Source organism: Rhinatrema bivittatum, chromosome 10 (assembly GCF_901001135.1).
Source record: "Rhinatrema bivittatum chromosome 10, aRhiBiv1.1, whole genome shotgun sequence".
In the NCBI taxonomy this organism is placed as follows: Eukaryota; Metazoa; Chordata; class Amphibia; order Gymnophiona; family Rhinatrematidae; genus Rhinatrema; species Rhinatrema bivittatum.
Genome location: NC_042624.1, coordinates 42,683,443 through 42,711,016, shown reverse-complemented (window position 1 = coordinate 42,711,016; position 27,574 = coordinate 42,683,443). Strand labels below are relative to the sequence as shown.

The 27,574-nt window shown below is 44.6% G+C and overlaps 1 protein-coding gene across 4 annotated transcripts in view; it reads right to left on the bottom strand.

The window, feature by feature from the left end:
- Nucleotides 1-7,547: 7,547 nt before the first annotated feature.
- LOC115100071 (putative ferric-chelate reductase 1) overlaps nucleotides 7,548-27,574 on the bottom strand; it is a 114,362-nt gene continuing 94,335 nt past the window's right edge. For 3 of the 4 annotated variants that reach the window (XM_029618244.1, XM_029618245.1, XM_029618246.1), the window contains 4 exons: nucleotides 18,041-18,099; nucleotides 13,807-13,944; nucleotides 13,056-13,081; nucleotides 10,761-10,870 (listed from right to left, as the gene is read on the bottom strand). In XM_029618244.1, coding sequence (XP_029474104.1) covers nucleotides 10,781-10,870; nucleotides 13,056-13,081; nucleotides 13,807-13,944; nucleotides 18,041-18,099 — 313 coding nt within the window. In that variant the 3' untranslated portion in view covers nucleotides 10,761-10,780. Of the gene's footprint in view, nucleotides 10,871-13,055; nucleotides 13,082-13,806; nucleotides 13,945-18,040; nucleotides 18,100-27,574 lie in introns of all 4 variants that reach the window. The other variant, XM_029618247.1, reaches the window with a different exon arrangement.

The window sequence follows — 27,574 nt, the reverse complement described above, 5'->3', positions numbered from 1 at the left end:
TATATTGTATCAATTTTCAAAAGGCACTTAGCACATAAAGTGCATTTACACGTGCAAAACCCAGTTTTAAATATGCTTTTGAAAATTCCCCCCTTATATACAAATATCTATTTCAGTGTACCATATGTATCTTATTTTCCAGTCTTTGAAAAGCAAGTGTCTCACACACACACCATCCTGTCATGGCTGTCGGTAAGTACTTCCTGGCATTTATTTATTTATTTTATTTATCGAGTTTTATATACCGTTGTTCGGTTTCGCCATCACAATGGTTTACAAAGTTTCGATGTTTAACAGTGTGTTCAAAAATTCATGTGCTTGTTAACAAAGTTATCTTAGTCTTTATAAACATAGTTTGGTTGTTAAATTGTACAGTTTAAATTACATGCTTTGGATTGATTCAGCATGTTTATATGGGCCGGTAGGGAGGGAAGTTGTATCATAGGGTCATTGGGTGTTTTGGTAGGCTTTGAACATGCTGCCGCTGTGTGCTTGTCCACTTCTTTTCTTATAACTGGAAACCCATCAAACCCCAACAATATCTTCCACATCTCCCAGCAACTTTGCTGTTGATTTCTTCCTGTTTTTGCCCTCCCCCAGTCACCTTCCTGCCTATGGGTCAGCATGCTGTCACATTTGACCTCCAGTTAGAACCTTCTAAGGCAGACCTGGGCAAGGGGCGGCCCGCGGGCTGAATCCGGCCCACCTACGGTCTGTGACCGGCCCGCCCACTGCTGAGAGCAGACGGGGAATGAGGCACTCTGCCTTCCCTTGCAGAGGGAAGGCAGCAGTTCATTCTCCGCTCCCTTGCTCCCCGATTGGCCGGCCAATCGGGGAGCGAGGGAGCGGAGAATGAACTTTTTTTTTTTTTTACAGCGTCCGGTGGGGGGGGCAAGCACCGGCCGGTGGGGGGGGCAAGCACCGGCCAAATCGGACAGCGTGCCTTCGCTCGAGTTTCTTTCCTACATACGGTATGTCACAGTTCCGCCTTTCGTGGTCTTTTTTCAGGGGTCCCCAACCACCGGTCTGCAGACTGGGACCGGGCCGTGGGAGTTTTTTGCCGGTCCTCGGCGCGCGCTCTCGGTCTCTCCCGCTGCCGTTGCCGCTGGGCTGTCAGCACATTCAAGCCCAGTGGTAACGACAGCGGTGTTAGAAGCTGTGGCACCCGCGGCTGGCCTTTTCTTCTTCCCGCGCCTGCACCCCCCCCTCCCGTGACCCAGAACAGGAAGTGATACACGGAGCGGTGCGTGGGAAGGAGAAAGAGCCGTGCCGCGTCGGCTGCAGTATCGGTCCCCGAGCAATTGAAGCAGCCGGTAATCGAGAAAGGAGTCAGCAGCATGAGCCTCCCGCGGCCGATGGGATTCTTCTTTCTTGGCCTGCGGGGGCTGCTGCAGCTCCCATTTGTGCTCGGGGGGGGGGGGGGGGGGGGAAGAGGAAGTGAGTAAGAGAGAGTGAGAAGCAGCCAGCCAGCCTGTGTATGATTGACTGGTCAGAGAGCTGATGTGTGTGTGTGTATGTGAGAGACAATGAAAGTGATTGCTCAGGGAGATGACTGATGTGAATGTGAGAGTGTGAGACATTAGTCAGGGAGGTGACTGATGTGTGTGTGTGTGAGAGAAAAAGCATGGAAGTGAGAAGTCTGGGTATGTGGGAAAGCATGAGCGAAGGAAGCCTGGAGTTGTGGGAGTGAGAAACCTGGGTGAGTGTGCATGCATGAGAGAGAGAGACTGCTTGGTAAGGTGACTGTGTGTGTGAGAGAAAAAGACTGGTGTGTGTGAATGTGAGAGAATGTGATTCAGGGAATGAGAAGCCTGTGCACGTGGAGAGTGAGCATGGAAATGAGAGAGACTGGTGTGTGTGTAACAGAGAGAAAGTGATTATGGGAATGAGAAGCCTGTGCATGTGAAGAGAGTGAGCATGAGAGTGAGAAACCTGGGTGTGTGTGAGACACAGCATGGGAGGGAGAAGCCTGTATATCTGAAAGAGAATTTGGGAGTGGGAAGCCTGTGTGTGTGTGTATGCATGAGTGAGATCAGGTGACTGGGGGGTGTGTGTGTGTGTGAGAGAGAAAATAAAGTGATTATAGGAATGAGAAGCCTGTGCATGTGAAGAGTGAGCATGGGAGTGAGAAACCTGGGTGTGTGTGTGAGACACATCATGGGAGGGAGAAGCCTGTATATCTGAAAGAGAACATGGGAGTGAGAGACTGGTGTGTGTGTGAGAGAGAGAAAGAAAGTGATTATGGGAATGAGAAGCCTGTGCATGTGGAGAGAACAAGCATGGGAGTGAGAGACTGGTGAGTGAGTGTGTGTGTGTGAGAGAGAGAGAGAGAGAGAAAGTGATTATGAGAGTGAGAAGACCATATATGTAAGTAGAACACGGGAGTGGGAAGCCTGTGTGTGTGTGTGTGTGTGTATGGCATGAGAGAAACTGTTCAGGAAGGTGACTGGTGTGTGTGTGCCAAAGACTGTTTGGGAGATGATTGGTGTGTGAGAGACAGAAACTGGTCATGGGGGCATGACTGGTATGGTGTGTGTGTGAGAGACATGGGCACTAAGGAAGAGGACCATAAGTATAGAGCTTAGCTTCTACTGCTGCTTCTGGTGTGTGCCACGGCCTGCAGGGAAGGGGAGTAGGAGAGCTGCTGGAGGGGGTAAGTAAAGGTGGCTTTAAGTTTATTTTTCTTGACTGCCATTTTAATTGTGTGATGTCTGCTTTTTTGAAATATTTTATTGGTGTTTGGAGAATGTTTAATAGTTATGAGTTTTTAATTGTTGGATGTTATTCTGTTCATAGCTGTTTTGAAACATTTATTCTGCTTATTAGTATAGTTTTACAATTATTTCTGTGTGGGGATCTATAGTGCTTGCTAGTTCTGTTTTCCTAATAAGAGGTGTATTGGTTTTTAGGACCTGATTTAATATTTGTAGTGTTGCCTTTTCATAGATAGGGTTGCTCCTGTTTGAGTGTATTCCATAATACAGGTGTAACTGTGTGCGGATTAGTTTATGTGCATTACTACAGATCCTGGGAGTATGTTAGGTCGGTTCTGTGTCTGTTACCGAGATGAGATATTTTGCTAGCATGTAAGCGTTTGTATCGGTCTTATTTGTTGTGTTTTCTCAGAGGACATGCATTGGTGGTAAACTGCTGCCTTTTCATAAGTAGGGCTATTGAGAACTGAGTTAATTATATTAGTCCGGCCCTCTAAAACCATCCCAATTTCTTATGCGGCCCCATGGGAAAATTAATTGCCCACCCCTGTTCTAAGGGGACCCAAAGGTTCTGCTCATTGTATGTCCAATAACCCATAAAAGACACCCCATTAACATTGAACTCCTACAGCTCTTGTCTCCTCCCCCCCCCCCCCCCCCCACTACCAATAACTTCTGCTAGGGACAGAAATAGTACAGACCTAACCTGACCAAACACAGGCACTTCTCTTTCTTCATGCCCACAATCCCTTCCTGACTGTACTAACTGATGTTGCACTATGGCCACCAGATGGCACAGCAGTAATGGAAAAGAGAGGCCTGTTCTTAACAATGGCTCCAATATTTTTACAGTAAGAATTTTCCAGGTCAGTTGGAGTGTAAGTTTTCTGAAGGGGTGTCTATTCTTTATTGAGAGGGAATCGTGCAGGTCACCAAAAGCATAAGAGGTGTGAGATTCAAGTAGATTTTTTTTTTGAACTTCATTTTTATTGAGTCACAGGAATGCAATATCGTTTGGCTGCAAAAGATCAGTAAATAAGTGAACAATGCAACCAACATATCCATATAGCAGCCTCTATATAAGGGAAAACCCAATACAAAAAGCCCCATGACTCAAAGTTTTTCAAATAGGCAATAGAACATAGAGAAATAGAGAGAAAATCCCCCCGCAACCACACACACAGCCAGACGCATACACTCCACACCTATATACCTCACAGAAGACCAGAGGATATCCACTGCCTGTCATACCAGGAAACTCAAGGCAAGCAGAACCAAAGGAGAAGAATCAGAAATGAGCAATTTGGCAGTGACAACCAATGGTACAAGAGACCCATAGCTATATTCTCGATGGCCCTAATTTCTCTTAGCATTTCATTGTCCATCTCATCATTTTAGCCAGGTGGACGGTAGTATACTCCTATCACTATACTCTTCCCCAACACACAAGGGATTACTAACCATAAAGATTAGATTGTGCATTCAGTCTCTTGCAGAATCTTTATCCTGTTAGACTCTATGCCATCCCGGACATAAAGCGCCACCCCGCCTCCCAGATGCTCCTCCTCTCTGTCATTGCAATATAATTTGTACCCCAGTATAGCACTGTCCCATTGGTTATTCTCCTTCCACCATGTCTCTGAGATACCAATTAAGTCTATGTCATCATTCACTGCTATACATTCTAATTCTCCCATCTTACTTCTTTGAAATGTTTATATGCTAATGCCAGAAGTCTCTGCGTTTTTTGTTCGAATTTTCATTCTGCTTTTTAATTGATAGGGATAAATTGGAATCTTCTAGCTCAGGTGAGTTTTTAGGTACAGGCACTTGGACTACTTTTCTTATTATTGGAACCTCACTGTTGGGATGCCCTAATTCTAATGCATCATTAGTATCCTTTGAAGATATATCCCTCTGAACCATTCTCTGCTGAGAGACTGTCGGCTTTCCCCTTTGTTCTAGTTTAAAAGCTGTTTTATCTCCTTTTTAAAGGTTAGCAGCAGCAGTCTGGTTCCACCCTGGTTAAGATGGAGCCCCCCCTTCCCCAAAAGGTTCCCCAGTTCCTTATAAAACTGAATCCCTCTTCCTTGCACCATATAGTCTCATCCACGCACTGAGACTCCGGAGCTCTGCCTGGGTCTGGGGACCTGCGCAGGGACCATTTCAGAGAACGCTACCCTGGAGGTTCTGGATTTTAGCTTTCTACCTAAGAGCCTAAATTGGGCTTCCAGAACCTCCCTCTCACATTTTCCTATGTTGTTGGTGCCCACATGTACCCTCAAAGGCACTTTCAGAAGGATCATGGCAACTTATCTAAAAACACTTTAGCCTCTTGAGGTGTAGTCAGCACCTCCATTATGGAAAACTTTCAGATGAGCAGGGAAGTGTAGTGAGAATTTTATCCCTCTCTGAAAGAGCTTGGTGCAATAAGGAGAAAACTCCTTCCAAGGTACCTGCACTTTGCTCGAGAAATTCAGAAAGATCAGCAGCTTAGTCTCTTTAAAAGTCACTTCCCTTGTTACGATAAGCCTGCAATATTTTTGCTTTATCCATATAAGTTAAAATATTTTGCAGCTACTTGCGTAGCTTCTTTTGACCTGGCCCCCCGGGGCCCAACTGATGTACGTGCTCCACAGTACTGGCTGGGTCAGTGGTACCCATACTCAGGTGCTCCTGGAGCCATTTCTCACAGAGGGACCACAGCTCCTCGTCCTGAACTGATTCAGGGACCCACACTATGCGAAGGTTATGGCGTCTGCTGTGAGTTTCTAGGTCACCAAACTTTTCTTCAATGTCCCGATGTTTCTCTTAGCTCACTGCAGCCTCTGACTCAAGTGAGGCCATGCGGTCCACATGGTCTGACAAAGTGCTGTGCAGGCCCTGCAGAGAGGCACTGAATGCTTTCGTCCGCTCCCGCAGCTCGTCGACGGATGACTGAATACACTGCAGTTGGTCAGCAAGGGCAGCAGAGACAGCCCGGGTGAGGTTACGAATCGCTGCTTCTGAGGGGCCCCTCACATGCAAGGCCTTGAGGTGCCATCTTGTCTTCCTCACTGTCAGCCTTCTCCGCTTCGACCCTCTTCACACGGTTTGCCATCTGTCTGCCATTTGCGATACTCGATTCCCGATGGTTCTGCTACCGATCCTGCTGTTTAGTTTAACAGAATTGCCCAGTCAGAGAAGTCAGAGAAGAAACTGAAGATTTTGGTGACAAAGCACAGGACTGTGTTGGAGGCTAATAGAACCCAAGGATAAGTGTTGCCTGTCTGGAGCTGCAGTGCCGGGCTGAGGAAGCTGCATCTGGCAAAGGGCTGGGAGTGCAGTGTCCTGGAGCCAGTCCTGATGGTGTAACAGATTTTGAAGGAGATTGTGGGCAATATTAAAGAGAAATTTTAAGCTATTTTTTGGGTCCACAGCAGATCCAGGAGCGTAAAGAAAAGAGAACCTAACTTAAAGGGAAGTGGATGATTTTGGGATTAATTTGTCTGATATTTTTGTGAAAATTTGAACTGTGTTTTGCTACTGAAGTTAACTAAGAAATGTGGACTATATAATTTTTTTTTGTTATTCTGCTGAATTGGTTCACCTTTTTAGTAAACTATTTTTTTTCTTTGGAGCACAGACTGCGGTGTGAACAATATTTCTTTTGTGGTGTCCTCAGCCTGGTATGGCCTGCCTCCAACTTACAACCTGAGAGAAAAGTCCACCAGCCCACTTGAGTGCATCCAGTTACTTTCAGAGACTGGGAAGGTCCCAAAGGAGGAGGGGTTACACTGATAAAAAAAAAAAAAAAAAGACCCAAAACCTAACCCCCTCCCTTTTCCCCAAACACTTCCTAAACAATTCTAGGTGCGACCTTCAGATGCTGAGGCAAAATCTGGCTGTAGCTCTGGGTCAGGATTCTTCCATGGGAGACAGCACAGCTATAAAGGCCTAAGGGGGACCATGTGTATCCACTTTTTAAAAATGCAATGTCCATTCTGGGAATAGTTCCAAAACAAAATACTTGACTACAGTAAAACTCAAGTAAAGCAATACACATGAAAAGAAAAAATTATGGGCAAACATTTCTTCACAAAATCCAGTAGATAGACAGTCCCAAGAAGTCAAGAGAAACAAAAATGACAAGGAATCAATCTCTCCAAGAAGTGCAGAACAGTGGGTTGACTCTGTTCCCTATCTATGGCTTCCTCTCCCGTATGATCCCACTTGGAACTTGAACTCCTCTTCTCCCACAGACAATTGGTATCACATTGGATTGCAGAATCCATTCTCATTGGGAAATTCACGCTCCTGCTTGCTTGAGCTCCTTCTGGAACCCCCTTCCAACATAATGCTTCTCAACCCAGACCTCAGGCCACACCTAGCTTGTCAGATTTTCAGGATAGCCACAATGAATATTCATGAGATAGATGTGTACGCACTGCTGCCACTGCAGGCAGATCTCTCTCATGCATAGTCATTGTGGAGATCCTGGAAACCTGACTAGCTTGGCATGTCCAGAGGACTGGGTTGAGAACCTCTGCTCCAACAAATGTGAGAAAGCACACTCACTCTCTCATGTGGAAAGAAAAGAATCTGGCCTGTCCTCTCCTGGAGCTAAGGAGAGCTGCAGCCCTTGCTACCTCTCCCTTGTTGGGGGTTGGACCCTTACCTTCACTCAGACCTACGGATACACGCTGCACAACCTTCCATTGCCAGAAGTTTCCATATCCCAGTGCGCTCTAGTCAGCCTTACATGATTCAGTTCTGGCTTAATGAATATACTTTTAATGTATTGTGCCAAACTTGTCTCAGAATGACAAAGAGATTTTATTTGTACGTATTGGCTTAGTTTATTTGATTGATGTCTTGACAAAATTAGTAAAAGCAGTTTATAAACAATATACAATGAATAAATAGGGTTATGCCACAGTGAGTTAAAACATCAATACAATAAATGTGAAGATAATAAAAACAGACTGGTCAATAATTTATCAAAGTAAAAGAAAATAAATCACATTAAGAAGAAAAATATCATATACAATAAAAAGAATTAGATTCATTTACTTTATTTTCATACTGTTTATATTGTGAGTGGCTTCCAAAATTTTAAAATATTTTTTTTTCCTGCCTAAGATGTAAGGAGAGAGCAGTGACAGTGCCACAAAGCTAAAGGATTCATTGCTGAGGGTTACTGAACAGCGAGTAAATCTAAGATGAGCAAGGGGCTCATGTAGGCTTATAAGTGAACAGTGAATCAGATAAATACTTTAAGCATCTGTAAAACAAAAACATCCCCACAAACCCAACTGCTTGAAATTTGATTTTTTTATCAACCATCGCTATTCACATCGCTTAACAGCAAAATCATCTGGTGTTACTCCTCACATTTTTTTTTTTAAGACTGAAGTCTTTCACTTCCTTCAGTATGATCTCTTGGTAGTCTCCCTTCATTGTAAAGTGATCAAATGAAACACACAATAAGGTCAATATTCAGCACCACACAGCCAGTTATATTCCAGCTTAGCTGGTTTGAATATTTGGCCCACACTCAGCAGCCACCACTTAGATGGCTGTTTAAATAACTAAACAGACGGATAAGCGAGAGGCAGGAGCTTCGTATCGGCTAATTTAGCCACAAAAGTGCAGATATTCAGCCTTAATCTGGTTTAGTTAGCCAGCTCAGTCTAGGGCAAGAAGTTTATCTGGCTAATTCGAGTATATTCAGTGACATGGCCACACCACTGCCTATCATCTCAGCCAAGTAGGCTAAAACGTTTATCTGGCGAACTTGTTCAGCCGGATAGTAGCTCAGTATTGGCCTGAATACCTCCAATATTTTCAAAGTTTCTAGAAGTATGTCTAGAAGATTCAATGTATTTTTTACAGTATATAGGAACAGAACAATACATACATCATGGCAGCAATTTGGTAAACAACTCAATCACTTCAGTCTCCCCATTACAAAAGAAAATATATATTTACAGTATATATACACACATCAAAATATCCTGTAGTCTGTAAGGCAATAGAAAGACTTACTGCCTTCTATTTCTCTATTTCTATAATGCTACTAGATGTACAGTGCTGAGAAAATGTTTGTGAACCCCTGAGAATGATCTGTATTTTAGCACAATGTATACTCAAAACATGATTAGATCCCAATCTAAACCCTGATGAGAAAGAAAAAGATAACCTCATTGAATTAATAACCCAGAATAAATAATATATTTTAATTGATTCATTCAACAAAAAGATTAAACAAGTATACTTGGGAGAAAAAAAACCAAAGTTTTCCTTCGGTAACTGTTGGCACCTCCTTGAGCAGCAATAACTTCAACTCAACACTTCCTTTCTCACATCGCCCTAGAGGAATTTTAGTCCATTCTCCCACACAGAACTGTTTCAACTGACATTTGAGGGCTTCTTTGCATGATCAGCTCACTTCAGATCTTACCAGGATACTTCAAATAGTAACCCTAGTAAATGATAGCAGATAAAGACCAAAATGGTCCATCCAGTCTGCCCAGCAAGGTGTTCAGGATTGTTACTGCAACTCCGCGCAGGCCACCCCCATGTCCCCTGTTTAGGATTATAATTTCTGCTCCATGTAAGTTACCCTTCATGCCCTCTGTTGAGCGTTATAATTATTGCTCTGTGTAGGTTCCCCCAATGCAGAATTGTTATATTAACTTACATTTCTAGACCACCTCCCTTGTATCAACCTAAAGCAATTTACACTGAAAAACAATACAATAAACAAATGTTACTCCAAAAGGTCTCACAGGTTGCCCAGTTTCTTCATTTTGATCCTCTAGCCATTTGGGATCCTCTTGTGTTTATTCCAAATGCTTTTGAATTCTCTTACCATTTTTATCTTCACCACTTCTTCCAGATGGGCATTCCATGCATCCCACCACCTTTCTATGAAAAAATATTTCCTGACTTTTTCATTCTTTCCCCTTGGACATTCACATCATGACTACTTCTTCCTTTCCATCGAAAAATGTTTAGGTTGGGATTTTGACTTGGCTAATCCAAACACACAAAACCTCTCCTCCAGCAATTCTGTCTTGCTGCATGACTCACTTTCAACTCAGCTTTAGCTCACAAATGGAAAACTTGACATCTGTAGAATTTTCTGAAATAAAGCAGAATTCATGGTTCTATCAATGAAGCCAAGCCATCCAGGTCCTGATGTAGCAAAGCAGCCCCAGACCATGATTTCTCCATCAGCATGCTTGACATTTGGAATGAGGTTCTTACTTTGGAAGGCAGTGTTTGTTGTTTTTGCCAGAGAAAACATTTGGTTTTGTGACTAAAAAGTTCAATTTTTGACTCCTCTGTTCACAGAATATTATTGCAGAAGTTCCGTGGGTCATCCAGATGCTCTTTGATGAACCTGAGGCAGGCAGTATTGCTCTTTTTAGAGAGAAATGGTTTCTCCCTAGCTATCCTCCCATGAACACCATTCCCATTCAGTTTTTTCTTGATAGTTGAGACATGAAGCTTCACATCAGCCGCAGTGAGAGAGGCCTGCAGATTTTTAGATGTTAGGCTGGGGTACTTCATGGGATGATTTTAGCAGGACAACCCCTCCTAGGTGGAGTCACTGTAATCTTCAACCTTTTCCATGTGTAGACTGACAGTAAATGGATGGAGCCTAAATATTTAAAAATATGAGCCAGCTTCTCTTTTTCATAGGCCCTCTAAAAATGTCTTTTGATCTTGGTATGAAGAATTCCCACTTACTTTTATGGAGGACAATTCAGGTGTCCGGATTTATTCTGTAGGCTGGTTTACTTCTTACCTGAATATTTAAGCGCCTGATTCTAATTAGCCAATTAATTATGCTAAGGAAACTAGGGGGTTCACTTCCTATTTCACACTGATTCTGCTTGCTCTTGCTTTGTACATTATTGTGTTTCAAGTAACAGGGTAATAACTGTAATAATTCTCATTATTATGCTTTTTTTTTCAGCACTGTAGGTACACATTTCCTAGAATCTAATCATTTCAGGTATTTCTTTTTCATTACACAAAGACCTTTATGGCAGGTATTCTTTGGCGATAGCTTGTTGTTATAATTGTCCAATTCCTACCAGCAGTGCTATCAAAAATGCCAGGTTTCCACAGATATAGACGAGTAGAACAATCACTTCATTCTTAGTCTGGAAGCACAATAAGATGAGAGAGGTAATGAAAGCAGCTTTAAAGTGAAGATCTCATCATGATTAAAAGGTTCTGAGAATCTGAGGCGTGCAGAGGGTCACCTGGGATTCTGTTGTCACAGAAATTAGTCACAGAGGGGCAGGGGGAGGAGTCATTTTCAAAGGGACTTTTGTGAATAAATTAGTGATTAACCTGCTGCCATGACCCTTTAGAGAATTGCAGAACCGATATGCACCTAAAGTTAGATGCACAGACACTGCGTGCACGTATCTTTGAGCACATAGGGAGAGGCATTTCAGGAGATGGAGTCTGGGTGGGGTTGGAAATTTTTTGCATACTTTTTGATTTTAAGAAATGTATGCATATATTCTCAAGCCAAAACTACATGCATCAAATGACAGGTGCAATTGTGTTTGCCTAGTTTTGGCAGGATAATTTTCAAAGCAGATTTCTGCTTGTAAGTCCGCTTTGAAAATTGGTACAACCTATGGCCAAATTTGATGGCTAACTTATACACGATGTTAGAAAATGATCCCTGCAATGAGCTTTGTCGGGCCATTGTATGAATCATCAGGAAGTTCGTAAAAATATCCAAATCCAAGCAGATCAAATCAGAGTGTGCACTGTGGATTATGTATGTGGGAGCTTTAGGACCATCCACAAACAATCTGGGGTGGCCTGCATGCCTATTTACTAAATTCAAACATCTAACTTCCTGCTTGGCTTGTTGTGGAACTTGGATTAGAGCTGTTTATCAATCCAGTTCTACAGGGCATTCCCCTTGCCTCTCTCCTCCCCCCAACCAGTTTTTTGGGACATCCACACTGAATTTGCATGATATATATTTGGATACTTTGGGTCTAAGAGGGAGAATAATATGCAAACGTATCTTATAAATATTCATTGAGGATGTCCTGAAAACTAAACTGGTTTTGAGGTGGGGCCCACAGGATTGCACTGAGAGCCACTTGGTTTGCTGTAGTGATTTCCAAACCTGTTCCTGCAAATCTCTCATGCATATTCATTATGGATATCCTGAAAATCCAGCTAGCTTGGGGCCCTCCGTGATAGGTTTGGGAACCACTGGTAAGAAGCATGGAAAACGATGGAAAGTTAATGTTACAGAAATATTTCAGTACTCAGCCTAGAAGCCTAATATTAGCCCAGACAACCTTTCCTTTTTATTATAAGTTAATTTTAATATATTGCCCTTTACAAGTTGTATTTCTGTAACTTTGATTCTATAGAATATTTTCCCCCTAATGGCACGCTTGAACCTGAAAATATGAACATTTTGAGTGTAAGATAGTAAAGAAGCTGTAGGGTCTTTAGACACTCCCAATGAGAAGTGTTTCGTAGTGAGAGCTATTCTATTAATCGAGGACCCCATTTTAGCAGTCTTCTATCCTAGAAATGTGGCTGCAACATAAGGGTGGAGGTCCCAAGCCTCCAGGATTTGGAAGAGTTCTTGGGATCCTGAGAGTACGAGAACCAGGGAGTGATTTGGTGTAAAAAGGGGAGTTAGCCCTATACTTCTCATCTGTATTAGAAGATAACCTCAGTGGTTTGGTAAAATGGATATTCAGGCTAGAGTCAGAGGAAGAACTGCCATGCTTTGGAACTTGAATCAGAGCAAGAGTCAGCAGGAAAAGCTCTGAATCTAGAACAGAGAATTTTCAGTTTTCATTCTCTGGAACGCAGCGCTCTATAAACCATTGAGTAGGTACTAATACAGGGAAAGTCTCAGTATTGGGAACAGCTATAAGAAGTATGCCGTGAGGGAGCTGGAGAAAAGGATTCCCGAGACTATCTATTGACTGTATTAGGATTGTACTAGACAAGAGCATACCATCTGCCAAATTGTTAATTAGCATCAAGTATCCTAGTAAACGGATTTTGGAACATCCTCAGCCTTATGTGGTCATGCGGTCTGTTTGTACTGGGAGGTACCAGAAGATATCCCACAAGCCTAAAGGTCTTGAAAGAATTTTCTACCCCTCCCCCTGTCAGGAAAGGACACAAGGGAGTCTCCAATCTCAACTGTATCCCTAAGTTCTACTAACCAGAGGAACAGGGGTTACGAAAGTTAACATCTGTATAATAAGAAACAATAATGCACTTCAAAAATTAACAGAAGTAACCAGAGAAAAGTATTTAACTTTGTCATGAAGAGGTATACATTACCTTCCCATCTGGGACTTTCTGGATTCCTGAAACACAATCATTCAAATTATTTTTTTCATTATATGTCTCCTTTGCTAATCATTTAACAATGCTTATTATTTTATTACACTACTAGATATACAGCATGGCATATAACATGAATGTGCATTTGTTTGAAACAAAATAGGAAATGTAATTGATTTTCTATTAAGTTGCATTTTTTTTCAAAATGAAATTAAAGAAAACAAATTTCTTTTGATTTCCTTTTTTGTTCTGAATATTCACTGCCAAATGTTTTTTTTCTAAAAAAAAACCCAAAACAAAACAAAAAAAAAACAAGCACGACTCTGGTCCAAGTCCCTCCCCCACCCATCAAAGGCTTCCCCCTAGCCTCCAGGACATCCTCTTTCCCCCACCATGGATCTTCCAGGGGCAAGAGTGAATCCCAGTTGCTCCTGCCCCACTGCTCCAGCTTTCTAAAAATGGCCATTGGTCAACCCAAGGCTGTTGTCATTATGTTGTGTTGTATGGTGGATTCTGACGGCACACCTCTCCTGTATAACGGTGATAACTATTCGATCTAGATGAATACCTGAGATCATGGGAAATAAAGTGACTTGGCTAATGTCATAGAGAGTATCCATGGAAGAAGCAGGATATGAACCCTGGCTTCTCCGATGCCCAACCTATTGCTCTTATCACTAGACCACACTTACGCATGCTGTAAAAAAAAAAAAAAAGGCCTATCAGAGCAGTGGCAGTGAAGACTTACCTCTTTTTTCCAGCTGAGCATTCACTTCTAGAATAATGTACGTCAGTGCCTCCCATGCTACAAATCCGCCCATGACTTTAACCATCCATTCTATGACAGATATACTAGGCTGCTGTAGTCCAAGAAATATGGCTGCCACTGGGGAAAGATGATACGGACCCATCAAAGCTTAGATCACTTTGTAGCTCTGGTTCATAAACATTTTATTGGAATCCTTAAACTATTTTGGATAATGATCTGAGTTGGTCTGAATCATCCCTTTCCAGCTCTTGCATTTTTCCAGGGAAAGGGGCAAGTTTCCAACTGTCCCACATTGAGTACTTTTTACCCATGGGCTTTGCACCAGTTCTCGAAGGGAAAGTGACCATGTGGTAGGCACTCTTTCACTGACGACAAGGCACAGAGATTGGAAAAAGCGATCTACATGCCTCATTTTCCTCCCACATTTAAAGAGGCCTGCAGGAACGCCTCATCCTAATGCAGCTTAAAGTGTATGTGCTGAGGGATGCCAGGCCCACTTTTAGCCACATTGAGGGAGGGCAGTTTTGATGGCTGATTTCTGCAGCTAGATTGCTCTTTACCTGCATAAATCACTTTGAAAAATTCCCTTTAAACGAGCACAGACAGTACGGAATCATTGAGATCTCTCGCCCTCTTACAATCTGTTTCCAACTCAGTCCTCAAGGCCCACCCAGATCAGGGGAGATATGATAGAAGTCCATAAAGTGAGTGGACAGTGGAGAGGTATGGGTAAATGAATAGCTTGGTTACACTTTCAAAAAGTACAAAAAGACTATGGGACATGCAATGAAGATACTAGATGATACATTTAAGATAAATAGGAGCAAATATTTTTTTTTACTTAAACACATAATTAAACTGGAATTTGTTGACTGAAGATGGAGTGAAAGCTGTTAGTATAGCTGCATTTAAAAACGGTTTGGATAAGTTCCTTGAATAAAAGTTCATAAACCATTATTAAGGTGGAGCTGCAGAAATCCAATTCTTATCCGTGGGATAAGCAGCATGGAATTTATCTACCCCTTGGAATCTTGCCAGGTACTTGTGACCTGGATTAGCCATGGTTGGAAACAGGATGCTGGACTTGACGGACCTTTGGTCTGAAAGAATTTGTCATATTCTATGTTCATATGATTTTAGGATATCCAAAATATGTAGTGCATATGATCCAGTGCAAAAAAATGTGATGTAGGATGCTACACTGGTGAAACAAGCCAAAAATGAATTAAAAGAATCGATCTTCATAAACAAACACAAGGGAGTTAAATTAGCCCAAGTTTGAACCTTGTGAGCATCAGTGCCCATCAAGTCTTCAAGCCAGTGGTCAGGGTTGATGCCTTGATGATGGTCACTACTATGTACAAGTTTCAAACATGTGTTAATTCATCCCCTTTGTATCTGTAATTATGTGTCCAATACATGCACACATTTTTCTGTAGACAAAAAAAAACCAAAACAGAGAAAACCAAAATGATAGTTCAGAAGGTGAACACTTCTCAAAGAAAGATCATTCCATTCATGAATTCACAATCAGTATGCTTAAAAGAAATTTTAGCAGTAAAGAGCAGAAAATATTTGAAATTAGGATGATCATACACTGGCTCTCTGACCCATTATCAGATATAGTGCCTTTAAAATTTTACTGGCTCTTCCCCCGGCCAGATTTAATATTTTGACAACCACAGGCAGAGTGCCATGTCGCATGACCCAAGAAAGCAGAACCAGGCTCTTCTTTGGCCTGTATATTTGGTGCCCTGAGCAGCTGCCTATGCCTAAATCCAGGCTGTCTTCTCCTCTCTAAACCCTGCCCTCTCCCTTTTACTGAGCTGGAATGGCACATGCAGGCAGCTTAAGATCTAGATAACCCTGTACTATTTAAACCACATGTAACTGCGCTATTTATTCACTGAGCTTATGAAGGAAAGATAACCCTTGAAAGGTCATCACACTTGTATTAAGTTAATCCAATAAAAGATATCATGTGCAACTTGTTTGTTGACCCTTAATTCTACATATGCCAGGGGACTAAAAACAGCAACCACATTTCTTTGTAAACAATAACAAACTGTGGGCCTGATTCATTAAAGCTTTTCTCCCATTTTGTATCTACGGGAAAAAAAGCTAAGGGGTTGATTTTAAAAGGAGTGCGCGGCCCTCCACATGTGCGCGTTCCCAGTGCACACACATGGGCACGCTGAATTTATAATGTGCGTGCCGGCACGCGGATGTTATAAAAATCCAATGGCCATGCGCGCGGGGGGGGGGGGGGGGGGGGGGGGGGGGGGTTTTTGGTAAATATGCGCACCAACTTAATCGGGCCTCCCCCAGTTCCTTCCCAGTCCACTCCTTCCCTACCCCCCCACCTACCTAATACACCTTCCCCCTACCTCCTTCCCCTCTCCTCCCTGACCCCTAACCCCTTCCTATCTACTACATTTTTTTGGTTTCATTACTTACTGCCTCCTCTGAGCAGCAGTAATTCTGCGCACATTGGCCCGCGCTTTCCTAGAACAGTGTAAGAATGGCGCTTTGTCCCAGCCTTCAACCCCTCTGCCCGGCCCCTTTTTGGAGAGGCTCGGCACTTGTGGCGCGCACCGGGGTTTACGCGCGTGGCTGGCCCGTTTTAAAAATGCGCGGCGGTCTCACGCAAGGCAAGCCGGCCACGCGTGTGGTAAACCCCGGTTTTTTACACGACGTGTGCCTTTGAAAATCCAGGGCTTTAGTGAATCAGGTTACTGAGTTTAGGACAGTCTATCAACAGCTTAATGCAACATCAAGTTTTGCAGGTGACAGCATTTTTCTTGCTTTAACCTAACACATTTTGATATTGCCTGCACCTGATTTGAAGTTCTACGTATTTAAGGGACCTGATGCTTAGAGTACAACTCAGTGAAATGTCAAGTCATGACAGCATTCACACCTGAAAAGAACATTTGCAGAATGCTGTGTAAAATTGCAAAAACAATTTATTTATTTTGATTTAGATTCCGCCCTTCAGCCACTTTAAAAGCAGATTACAAAAATCAGCATTTTTTTTCCCCCCAGAAATGTTTTCTTAAAGAAACTTGCTCCATCTTACCGTTCCGTATTTTACGTGGCAAATTTTACAAGGACGTGTAGAACTAAGAAAAAGGTAAATAATTCAAACTGCCGTAGTACAAGAAAGGTTGCACAGTATCTTGTACCTGGTCACAGCAAGAAGTTATCTGAACTACACGACTGGCAATCCAAGCACCAAGGTCAGAGGAGTTTGCTGCTTGGCTTTGCTCTCATTAGAGCAAGTTCTGCTGCAAGCAAAGTATTTGCGGGTAAAAATAGGCCACCCCCGCATCAGTCATAACTTGGGAGACCAGTTAAGGGAAAGGTTTCAGTTAGGCACATACTTTTAAGACTGTACAAAACCAACTCAATATTGAAGGACAAATTACCTCCATATTCTGTTTGGTGGTTGGTTATACAAATGAAAAGGCCATAAGTTATTTTAAATGAAGCATTAGCAGCATATCTGTTCCATGCATTCGTTTACAAACACGCCTCTCAGGACACCTATTTTTAATGCATGAATCATGTGTGCTGTGAAAGTATGTCAATTCAGCCAAACTTTCCATGTATTTCCTTATTTACGCTCACAGATCCTTTGAACATTTACCCCTTAATATTGTACTTTAACATAGTAATTGCCAGGAGAAACAACAAAAAACCCCAAAAAACAAAAACAAAAAAAGACAGCCGACCCATCCAGTCTGCCCAGTTATTTCTGTCCACATTGCCAAGAAAATATCCCACCTAAAGTCACTTTAATCATAAAAAACATCCACGCCCACTCTAAGGAAGCATAACAATGAAGTGTATTATGAACCTAAAAAAAATTCACTTTAATACCATTCACAGTAAGCTTACTGAGAAATCAGTGAAATATTATGCAATTATATCTACTTTAATTACACACACACTAAGGGGGTCATTTTCAAAGGAGTTACGCATGTAAATGTGACATACTATCGTAGCAATTTTCAAAAGCTATTTACTCGAGTAAAGTGCACTTACTTGAGTAAATCCTATGGACAATTCAATGGCATATATTGTAGCAATTTTGAAAAGCCTACTTACTTGAGTAAAGTGTATTTACTCGAGCAAAAACCAGTTTTGCTCGAGTAAATGCTTTTTAAAATCTACCCCTAAATGTATTAAACTCTGATAAAAGTCACCTTACCTGCCAGAACCTTTATCACCAATGCGTTCAAAGAGTGACCCCAGTTAAAAATAAACCTCCTGTTGATGCAAAGAAAGCAGATACAAAATAAGGACATGATCCATTTCAAAGGCTCAGCTAAGAGAGAAATTCACAATAGTACACATGGAAGATTACAGTCGCTGTGACTTTTTTCCCCCTCAGATACTTTTGATTAGAAAATAGAGGGCAGTATTCAATACATTTTTCTACAGGCACAGAATAGAAATCAGTCCTTCTTGAGTAAGGCACAAATGGAGAAATTACTTACCTGATAATTTTGTTTTCCTTAGTGTCGACAGATGGACTCAAGACTAATGGATATAGTGTACTCCTGATAGCAGATGGGAGATTGAGTCAGATTTCAAAGCTGAAGTCAGCCTACATTTACCTGTGCAGGAAGCTCAGCTCTTCAGTATTCTCCTCGAAAAGCTATTGTGGATATATGTGTGCTTTAATAACTTGGTTAACTTGATTAACTAAGATTGGTTCAACTGATTTCCAAATTGGAGACCGCCAGTGCACTCAACCGGATAATGCCAACACCCGGCAACTATGGGTGTCCTGAACTAGGGGTAATACCTGGCTTACCCGTGCTTGTCTCCTTCGAGGTTTATCATCCGAGGTTCCCGGATTCTGGGGCAGCCGTGGGCGGGGTGCTGTGTCCATCTGTCTACACTAAGGAAAACAAAATTATCAGGTAAGTAATTTCTTCATTTTCTAGCGTGTAGCCAGATGGACTCAGGACCAATGGGATGTACAAAAGCTACTCCTGAACAAGGTGGGAGGCTGCCCGTGGCTCACTTAGTACTGCCCTTGTGAAGGTTGTGTCCTCCAGAGCCTGGACATCCAGGCGGTAGAACCTGGAGAAGGTGTGTATGGAGGACCATGTCGCCGCTTGACAGATCTCAGCGGGTGACAACATCTTGGTTTTCTGCCCAGGACACTGCCTGGGCTCTTGTGGAATGGGCCTTGACTTGCAGAGGCAGTGGCTTCCCTGCCTCTACATAGGCTGCCTTGATTACTTCTTTGATCCAGCGGGCTATGGTTGCCCGCGAGGCTGCTTCCCCCTGTTTCTTCTTGCTGTGAACAACGAACAGGTGGTCCATCTTTCGCACAGATTCCGATCTTTCCAGGTATCGGACTAGGAGTCTGCTGACATTTAGGTGGCGAAGAAGGTGTGAGTTTTCTGAGTCCTTTTGTTCGTCTGGAGATGGCAGCGAGATGGTTTGGTTTAGATGAAACTGAGAAACCACTTTCGGTAGGAAGGAGGGGACAGTGCGTAGCTGAATGGCTCCTGGTGAGAACCTAAGGAACGGTTCCAGACAGGATACAGCTTTAAGTTCAGAGATGCGACGGGCTGAACATATTGCTACTAAGAATGCAGTCTTCAAGGTCAGGAGACGTAGTGACAGGCTGCGTGTTGGTTTGAAGGAAGTTCCTGCTAGGAAGTCTAGTACTAGATTGAGATTCTATAGGGGCACCGGCCACTTTAGTGGTGGTCGGATTTGTTTAACCCTTCTCAGGAAGCGGGAAACATCTGGATGGGTTGAGAGACTGATGTCAACCACTTTGGCTCTGAAGCAGGCCAGGGTGGTCACCTGAACCTTGATGGAGTTGAGAGACAACCCTTTCTTCAAGCCATCCTGCAGAAATTCCAGGATCATGGGAATTTTGACTATCCGCGGAAAGATCTCATGGGACCTCACACCAGGCTTCGAATACTCTCCATATTTGTATGTAAGCTAGTGATGTGGAGAATGTGTGTGCTCGGAGCAAGGTGTCAATCACTGCCTTAGAGTATCCGCTCTTCCTCAGGTGAGTCCTCTCAAGGGCCAGACCCTAAGAGTCGGGTCTTCATGGAGGATCGGTCCTTGCCGGAGAAGGTCCCTGTGTGGAGGTAGGCACAGAGGGCTGCCCGCAAGGAGTCTTCGCATGTCTGCGTACCAAGGCCTTGGCCAGTCCAGGGCCACTAGAAGTACTAGTCCCTGTGGTGTTCGATCTTATGGATGATCCTGCCCAGTAGTGGCCATGGGAGAAAGGCATACAGCAGGTCTTCCTGTGGCCAGGTCTGGACGAGGACGTCGATTCCCCGGGATTGCAGTTCTCGTCTGCGGCAGAAGAACTTGGGAACTTGGGTGTTGGACCGGATTGCCAGTAGATCCATGGCTGGGGTTCCCCAGCGGTTTACTATCAACTGGAAGGCTGGGGTCGACAGCATCCATTCCCCTAGGTCTAGGCTCTCTCTGCTGAGGTAGTCCGCAGAGACGTTGTTTTTTTCCCACGATGTGGGAGGCTGATATCCCTTGCAGGTTTATTTCTGCCCATGACATGAGGGGGGCTACAGGGATACTTCTTGGCTTCTGGTTCCTCCCTGGCGGTTGATGTAGGCCATGGTTGTGGAGTTGTCAGACATGACTGACAGACTCGACATGGAGTCTGTGGCTGAATTGTAGGCAGGCTAGTCTGACTGCTCAGGCTTCCAGGCGGTTTATGATCCACCCCACCTCTCCCTTGTCCCATTATCCCTGGGCCGTCAGTTTCTGGCAGTGGGCTCCCCACCCTCGCAGGCTCGCATCCATGGTGAGCAAGATCCAGTTTGGTGGGGACAGATTTACTCCTTTGCTCAGGTGAGTTTCCTCTAGCCACCACTGGAGCTGGGTCCGAACCTCCTCTGGTAGCTGGAGGCGAATTGAGTAGTTCTGGGACGTTGGGTTCGATTGTGACAGTAAGGAGCATTGTAATGGGTGCATGTGGGCCCTTGCCCATGGAACGACTTCCAGGATTGATGTCATGAGGCCGAGGACTTGGAGATAGTCCCATACCTTGGGGTGAGCGTGGTTCAACAGTTTCCGCAGCTGGCTCATCACCTTCCTTCTCCTGGGAAGGGAGAAGGATAACCTTATCCTGTTTGGTGTTGAACCGGACTCCCAGGTACTCTAGTGATTGGGAGGGCTGCAGGCAGCTCTTGGCTATGTTGATGACCCACCCGAGTTTCTGCAGTAGATTCTATACTCTGGTAGTCTCCTGGTGACTCTCCTCTGGAGATTTTGCCCTAATCAGCCAATCGTCCAAGTAAGAATCTATGAGGATTACTTCTTTCCTCAGTGTTGCTGCCACTACCACCATGATTTTGGTGAAGGTCCAAGGGGCGGTAGCTAGTCCGAATGGTAGCGCCCAGAACTGATAATGATGGTCCAGTATTGCAAAGCGTCGGAAGCGCTGATGGTTGCGATGGACGGGGATGTGGAGATAGGCTTTGGATAGGTTCAGAGAGGTCAGGAATTCTCCCGGCTGTACTGCCCTTATGACTGAACGTAGGGTTTCCATGCGGAAGTGTGGTACCCTCAGGTAGCGATTGACGGTCTTGAGGTCCAGGATGGGCCGGAACGTTCCTTCCTTCTTGGGAACGATAAAATAGATGGAATAGTGACCAGTATTTTGTTGGTGCGTGGGCACCGGGGTTATCACCTTTAGGCTGAGTAATCTTGCTAGTGTGATTTCCACTGCCATCCTCTTGGAATGGGAGTGGCATGGTGATCTCACAAATTTGTCTGGAAGGATGCTGTGGAAATCCAGAAAGTAACCCTCTCGAATGATGGTTAGGACCCACTTGTCCGACATTATCTCGACCCATCTTTGTAGAAGAGGGTAAGTCTGCCTCCTATGGCTTCTTCCTATGGATGGATCTGCTGATTCTCATTGTGGGGGTGCGGCCGGAGCCTGTACCAGCTCCCGAAAAGACTGAGCCCTGCCTGTGGGGTGAGGTGCTTGGTAGTGTGTGTTCTTGTATGATCTAAAGCACTGAGCTCCTCTACCCTTAGTCCTTCGGGGGGAGGAGATCCCCCCGAAGGACTAAGGGTAGAGGAGCTCAGTGCTTTAGATCATACAAGAACACACACACTACCAAGTACCTCGCCCCGCAGGCAGGGCTCAGTCCTTTCAGAACAGACACAAAAGAGGGGAGCTGGTACAGGCTCCAGCCGCACCCCACAATGAGAATCAGCAGACCCATCCACAGGAAGAAGCCATAGGGGGCAGACTTACCCTCTTCTACCAAAGATGGGTCGAGATAACATAAGAACATAAGAAATTGCCATGCTGGGACAGACCAAGGGTCCATCAAGCCCAGCATCCTGTTTCCAACAGAGGTCAAAAAACCAGGCCACAAGAACCTGGCAATTACCCAAACACTAAGAAGAACCCATGCTACTGATGCAATTAATAGCAGTGGCTATTCCCTAAGTATAATTGATTAATAGCCATTAATGGACTTCTCCTCCAAGAACTTATCCAAACCTTTTTTGAACCCAGCTACACTAAATGCACTAACTACCTTCTCTGGCAACAAATTCCAGAACTTTATTGTGCGTTGAGTGAAAAAGAATTTTCTCCGATTAGTCTTAAATGTGTTACTTGCTAACTTCATGGAATGCCCCCTAGTCCTTCTATTATTCGAAAGTGTAAATAACCGAGTCACATCTACTCGTTCAAGACCTCTCATGATCTTAAAGACCTCTATCATATCCCCCCTCAGCCGTCTCTTCTCCAAGCTGAACAGCCCTAACCTCTTTAGCCTTTCCTCATAGGGGAGCTGTTCCATCCCCTTTATCATTTTGGTTGCCCTTCTCTGTACCTTCTCCATCGCAACTATATCTTTTTTGAGATGCGGCGACCAGAATTGTACACAGTATTCAAGGTGCGGTCTCACCATGGAGCGATACAGAGGCAGTATGACATTTTCCGTTCTATTAACCATTCCCTTCCTAATAATTCCCAACATTCTATTTGCTTTTTTTGACTGCTGCAGCACACTGAGCCGACGATTTTAAAGTATTATCCACTATAATGCCTAGATCTTTTTCCTGGGTGGTAGCACCTAACATGGAACCTAACATCGTGTAACTACAGCAAGGGTTATTTTTCCCTATGTGCAACACCTTGCACTTGTCCACATTAAATTTCATCTGCCATTTGGATGCCCAATCTTCCAGTCTTGCAAGGTCCTCCTGTAATGTATCACAGTCTGCTTGTGATTTAACTACTCTGAATACTTTTGTATCATCCGCAAATTTGATAACCTCACTCGTCGTATTCCTTTCCAGATCATTTATATATATATTGAAAAGCACCGGTCCCAATACAGATCCTGAGGTACTCCACTGTTTACCCTTTTCCACTGAGAATATTGACCATTTAATCCTACTCTCTGTTTCCTGTCTTTTAACCAGTTTGTAATCCACGAAAGGACATCGCCTCCTATCCCATGACGTTTTAGTTTTCGTAGAAGCCTCTCATGAGGGACTTTGTCAAACGCCTTCTGAAAATCCAAATACACTACATCTATCGGTTCACCTTTATCCACATGTTTATTAACCCCTTCAAAAAAATGAAGCAGATTTGTTAGGCAAGACTTCCCTTGGGTAAATCCATGTTGACTGTGTCCCATTAAATCATGTCTTTCTATATGCTCTACAATTTTGATCTTGAGAATAGTTTCCACTATTTTTCCCGGCACTGAAGTCAGGCTCACTGGTCTATAATTACCCGGATCGCCCCTGGAGCCTTTTTTAAATATTGGGGTTACATTGGCCACCCTCCAGTCTTCAGGTACAATGGATGATTTTAATGATAGGTTACAAATTTTAACTAATAGATCAGAAATTTCATTTTTTGAGTTCCTTCAGAACCCTAGTATGCATACCATCCGGTCCAGGAGATTTGCTACTCTTTAGTTTGTCAATCTGGCCTACTACATCTTCCAGGTTCACAGTGATTTCGTTCAGTTCGTCTGAGTCATCACCCCTGAAAACCATCTCCGGAACTGGTATCTCCCCAACATCCTCATTAGTAAACATGGAGGCAAAGAATTCATTTAGTCTTTCTGCAATGGCCTTATCTTCCCTAAGAGCCCCTTTAACCCCTCTGTCATCTAATGGTCCAACCGACTCCCTCACAGGTTTCTTGCTTTGGATATATTTAAAAAAGTTTTTATTATGAGTTTTTGCCTCTATGGCCAACTTCATTTCAAATTCTCTCTTCGCCTGTCGGACAAGTGGGTCTTAACCATCATTAGAGAGGGTTACTTTCTGGACTTCCACACCATCCCTCCAGACGAGGTACGGGAGATTCACCCCATTTGTTGGCTAGCTTCTCCAATTCGCTTCCGAACAAGAGGGATCCTTGAAAAGGGCATCCTCGTGAGATTTCGCTTTGGATGTTGCATCGCTGACCAATTTCGGAGCCATAGCTGTCTTCTGGCTGCGACTGCCGAGGTGACGTTCCTGGCTGAGGTGCGCACAAGGTCTGAAGTCGCATCTGTGAGGAAGGATACCACAGGTTCCATAGTCTCAGCGGGCGTGGTTGCATTTCTGGAGAGGAGTAAGCAAGAATGTGCCACCAGGGCATAGCAGGAGGTGATCTGAAGAGTCATTGCTGCTACGTCGTAGGACTGTTTAAGGATGGATTTCAGTCGTCTGTCCTGGGCATCCTTTAGTGCCGGCTCCTCCCTTGACGGGAATTGTCATGCACTTGGAAATTGCGCAGACCATGGCATCCACCTTTGGGAACCGCAGGAGTTCCATAGCCACGGGTTCAGGGGGGTATAGGGCTTCTAGGACCCGTCCTCCTTTGAAGCTGGCCTCTGGGACATTCCATTCCAGGTCAATTAGTTGCTGTATGGCTTGCAACATTGGAAAATAGCATGAGGCCTGATGGAGGGACACTAAGATGGGGTTCAGCTTTGGTTCCGCTGTGGTACCCGTGTCTGGAATGCCCAGTGTCTTCAGAGTCTGGGACACGAGAGCTGGTAGCTCGTCTTTGGAGAAGAATTGCAGTATGGTTCAGTATGGTTCCATCCCAGGAGGGATTTCTCCTTCAAGGGAGTCAGCCTCATCCTCCCTAGTGTCTGTGTCTCCGGTAGGGAGGCCTTTGCTTAGAAAGGGCCCTTTGATGGGCCCAAGAGGTGCTTGGAAGGTCTTGCGCTTCTGGTGGAGACTGTGGCTGGGTCTTGGCCGGGGCTGAATGCGCTTGGACAAAGGTTTGCAACCCTTTGAAGAATTCTACCCAGGAAAAGGTCCCTGGGTCCATGTTGATTCCCGGCGGAGTAATGGTGGAGGCCCCGAGGTGCCTTCCTGTGTAGGCGCCAAATTGGAGATACAGAGGTCTGGGGTACTATCATTAGTGGAGCCGGATCCCTCTACTGGCTGTGGAGGGCCTTGCTTTCGTTCCTCCTGAGCCTCTTCGCACTGCTGGCATAGAGAGGAGGCCACTTCAGGTTGCGCAGCTCTCAAGTGGCAGGCTGGGCAGAGGGCTTGTCCCTTGGCTTTCTTGGCTGGCGGTGCCATCGTTTGTGCGCATGGAGAGCTTCCAAACTCTTCTGTGCGTGTAGGTATGAGCTTCGGAGGCTTCGCTGTGCATTCCGGGTGCGCCGAAAATATGTGTGCTGGATGCGCAAGGATATGCATGCAGGCTACTGATTTGTGCAACTGGCTGAGATGTGCACGCTGCTGTGCGCACAGAAATATGTGTGTGCTCGGCACCATTGTGCGTGCAGCTATGCGCACGGCTCGGATGTGCAGACAATACGGTGGTCAAGGGGAGGAAATGGAGCGACGACGACCACACGGGCAAGATGGCGACCCTCCCCCCCGGAGGGTCTCCACGAGTGAGGACCCTCGCACCGGATCGGGGTCTAGCCCAGACGGGGCTACTCAACGCGATTTACCAGATGCTGGAAAGGACAATCTGTGCGGCTATTCGAGCCTCAGAGACCGGAGACTTAAGAGAGGTTTTCTACCTTACCTGGTCACGGCGTTTCCCAGTCTCATGCCAGGCGGTCTCTGGCTGCAGGGGAAGAGGGAAATATCTTCACCGCCGTGCTCAATTCTGCACCCACTGCCTTTCAGCCACCCTGGGGGCTAAGTCCACGCCGGGAGCCGGCTACCGGACCGAAGCTTGCCTCAGAGATCTCGGAAATCACCTCAGGAATTCTCAACTGGGGGAGGGATCCTTAGGTATCACTGCAGGAGAGCGGGGCTCGTCTTCTTGAGGTAAGTTTTCTCTCTCTTTGTTTTAAAATTGGTAACACTCTTCTAGTGTGTGGAAGAGTCCCAATCTGCTTTAGGAGATGGAGAAATACTGAAGAGCTGAGCTTCCTGCACAGGTATACGTAGGCTGACGTCAGCTTTACTCCGTCTCCCATCTGCTATCAGGAGTACACTATACCCACTGGTCCTGAGTCCATCTGGCTACATGCTAGAAAAGCCTTTTTACATGTGAATTGCTTAAAGGAATTAATTTAAGTGCGTTCCTGTTCACATTTTTATTTTTAAATCCTGGCAGCTATTATGTAAGTGGGAAAACGCCCTCCCCCCCCCCCCCCCCCGATTGTGCCCCACTACAATGTATTTTGGGTGGGGGAGACTCTGGGATTGGTTTGAAATGTTATTGAAAATGTTTGACTGTCTGAACCTGCAATTCCTGCTAAGTGTCCTTTAGATGGCATTCTGTGTGACAAAGGATTCACGCGATGAGGTTTCTGGGTTATTTTAAGGCAATGTAGGTTAAGGAGTTTTGATGAAGTTGTCCCCTTAAGAGTAGTGGGAGAATACTGGTGGGCACATGGCCCCGGAAGGTATAAATTCTAGGTCAGATTGGCATGAGTTGCCTTTTCTAGGTTGGAGGTTTGGAAGAGAGGGACCTCCAGGATAGAGAGTCCTGGAGTAACCATCCCATGGGATGGTGGAGCCTAGGGATCCCCCTCCATGAACTCTGCAGGGGCTGTTTCCCTAAGGAAAAAGGCCGAAGGCCAAGAAGTGGAGAGCAGGAGGTGGTGGTGAAGGGATGACTCAAGGAGGAGCGGAATGTGGAAGCTTGCACATTGCCGGAGGGAGAGGCCTAGGACGATGGGAGAGAGGAGGGAAGTCAAGAAGTAGAGTAGCTCATTGGTTTGGGTGCGAGTAGCCTCAAGAGGTAATTCAGGGTTCGAGTTGCAGGATCTCTAAAGGGAGAAAGAGAAACTTGGATAACATGAAGGAGGTTCTGTGATTGAAGAATTCAAACTCTGTTCATGTGGGGACTGGGAATATAGTCTTCCAAACCTTGGCAGTACCAGATAGCTCTAATATAGTGTATATTTTACTCTGACTGCATATCCCATGAGCTCAGATCAATACAGACTATTTACTCTCTTCTAAAATGTACATAGTTGCTGGCTGTAAATCCACAAAAATAAAGTTAGGAGTTTGGTTAAGTCTGTGAATGGTGGGATGTTCTTTGTAAAATTTTGTTTGCCAGCACTAATTAAGAAATGGGGGGGGGGCGGGGAATGCCAGGCAATGCTCTGCCTGTACCAGCCAGGAAAAATAATTCTGCCCCACTGCTTCTAACAGGGTCCACTTTACCCTCTGCATGACCCAAATGAACCCACAAAATAAATGAGAGACTCTCACCATATGGGGAAAGATCCTCATGACATTTTATGTGCTCCGTTGGCGAGGTCACACACATGTTTTT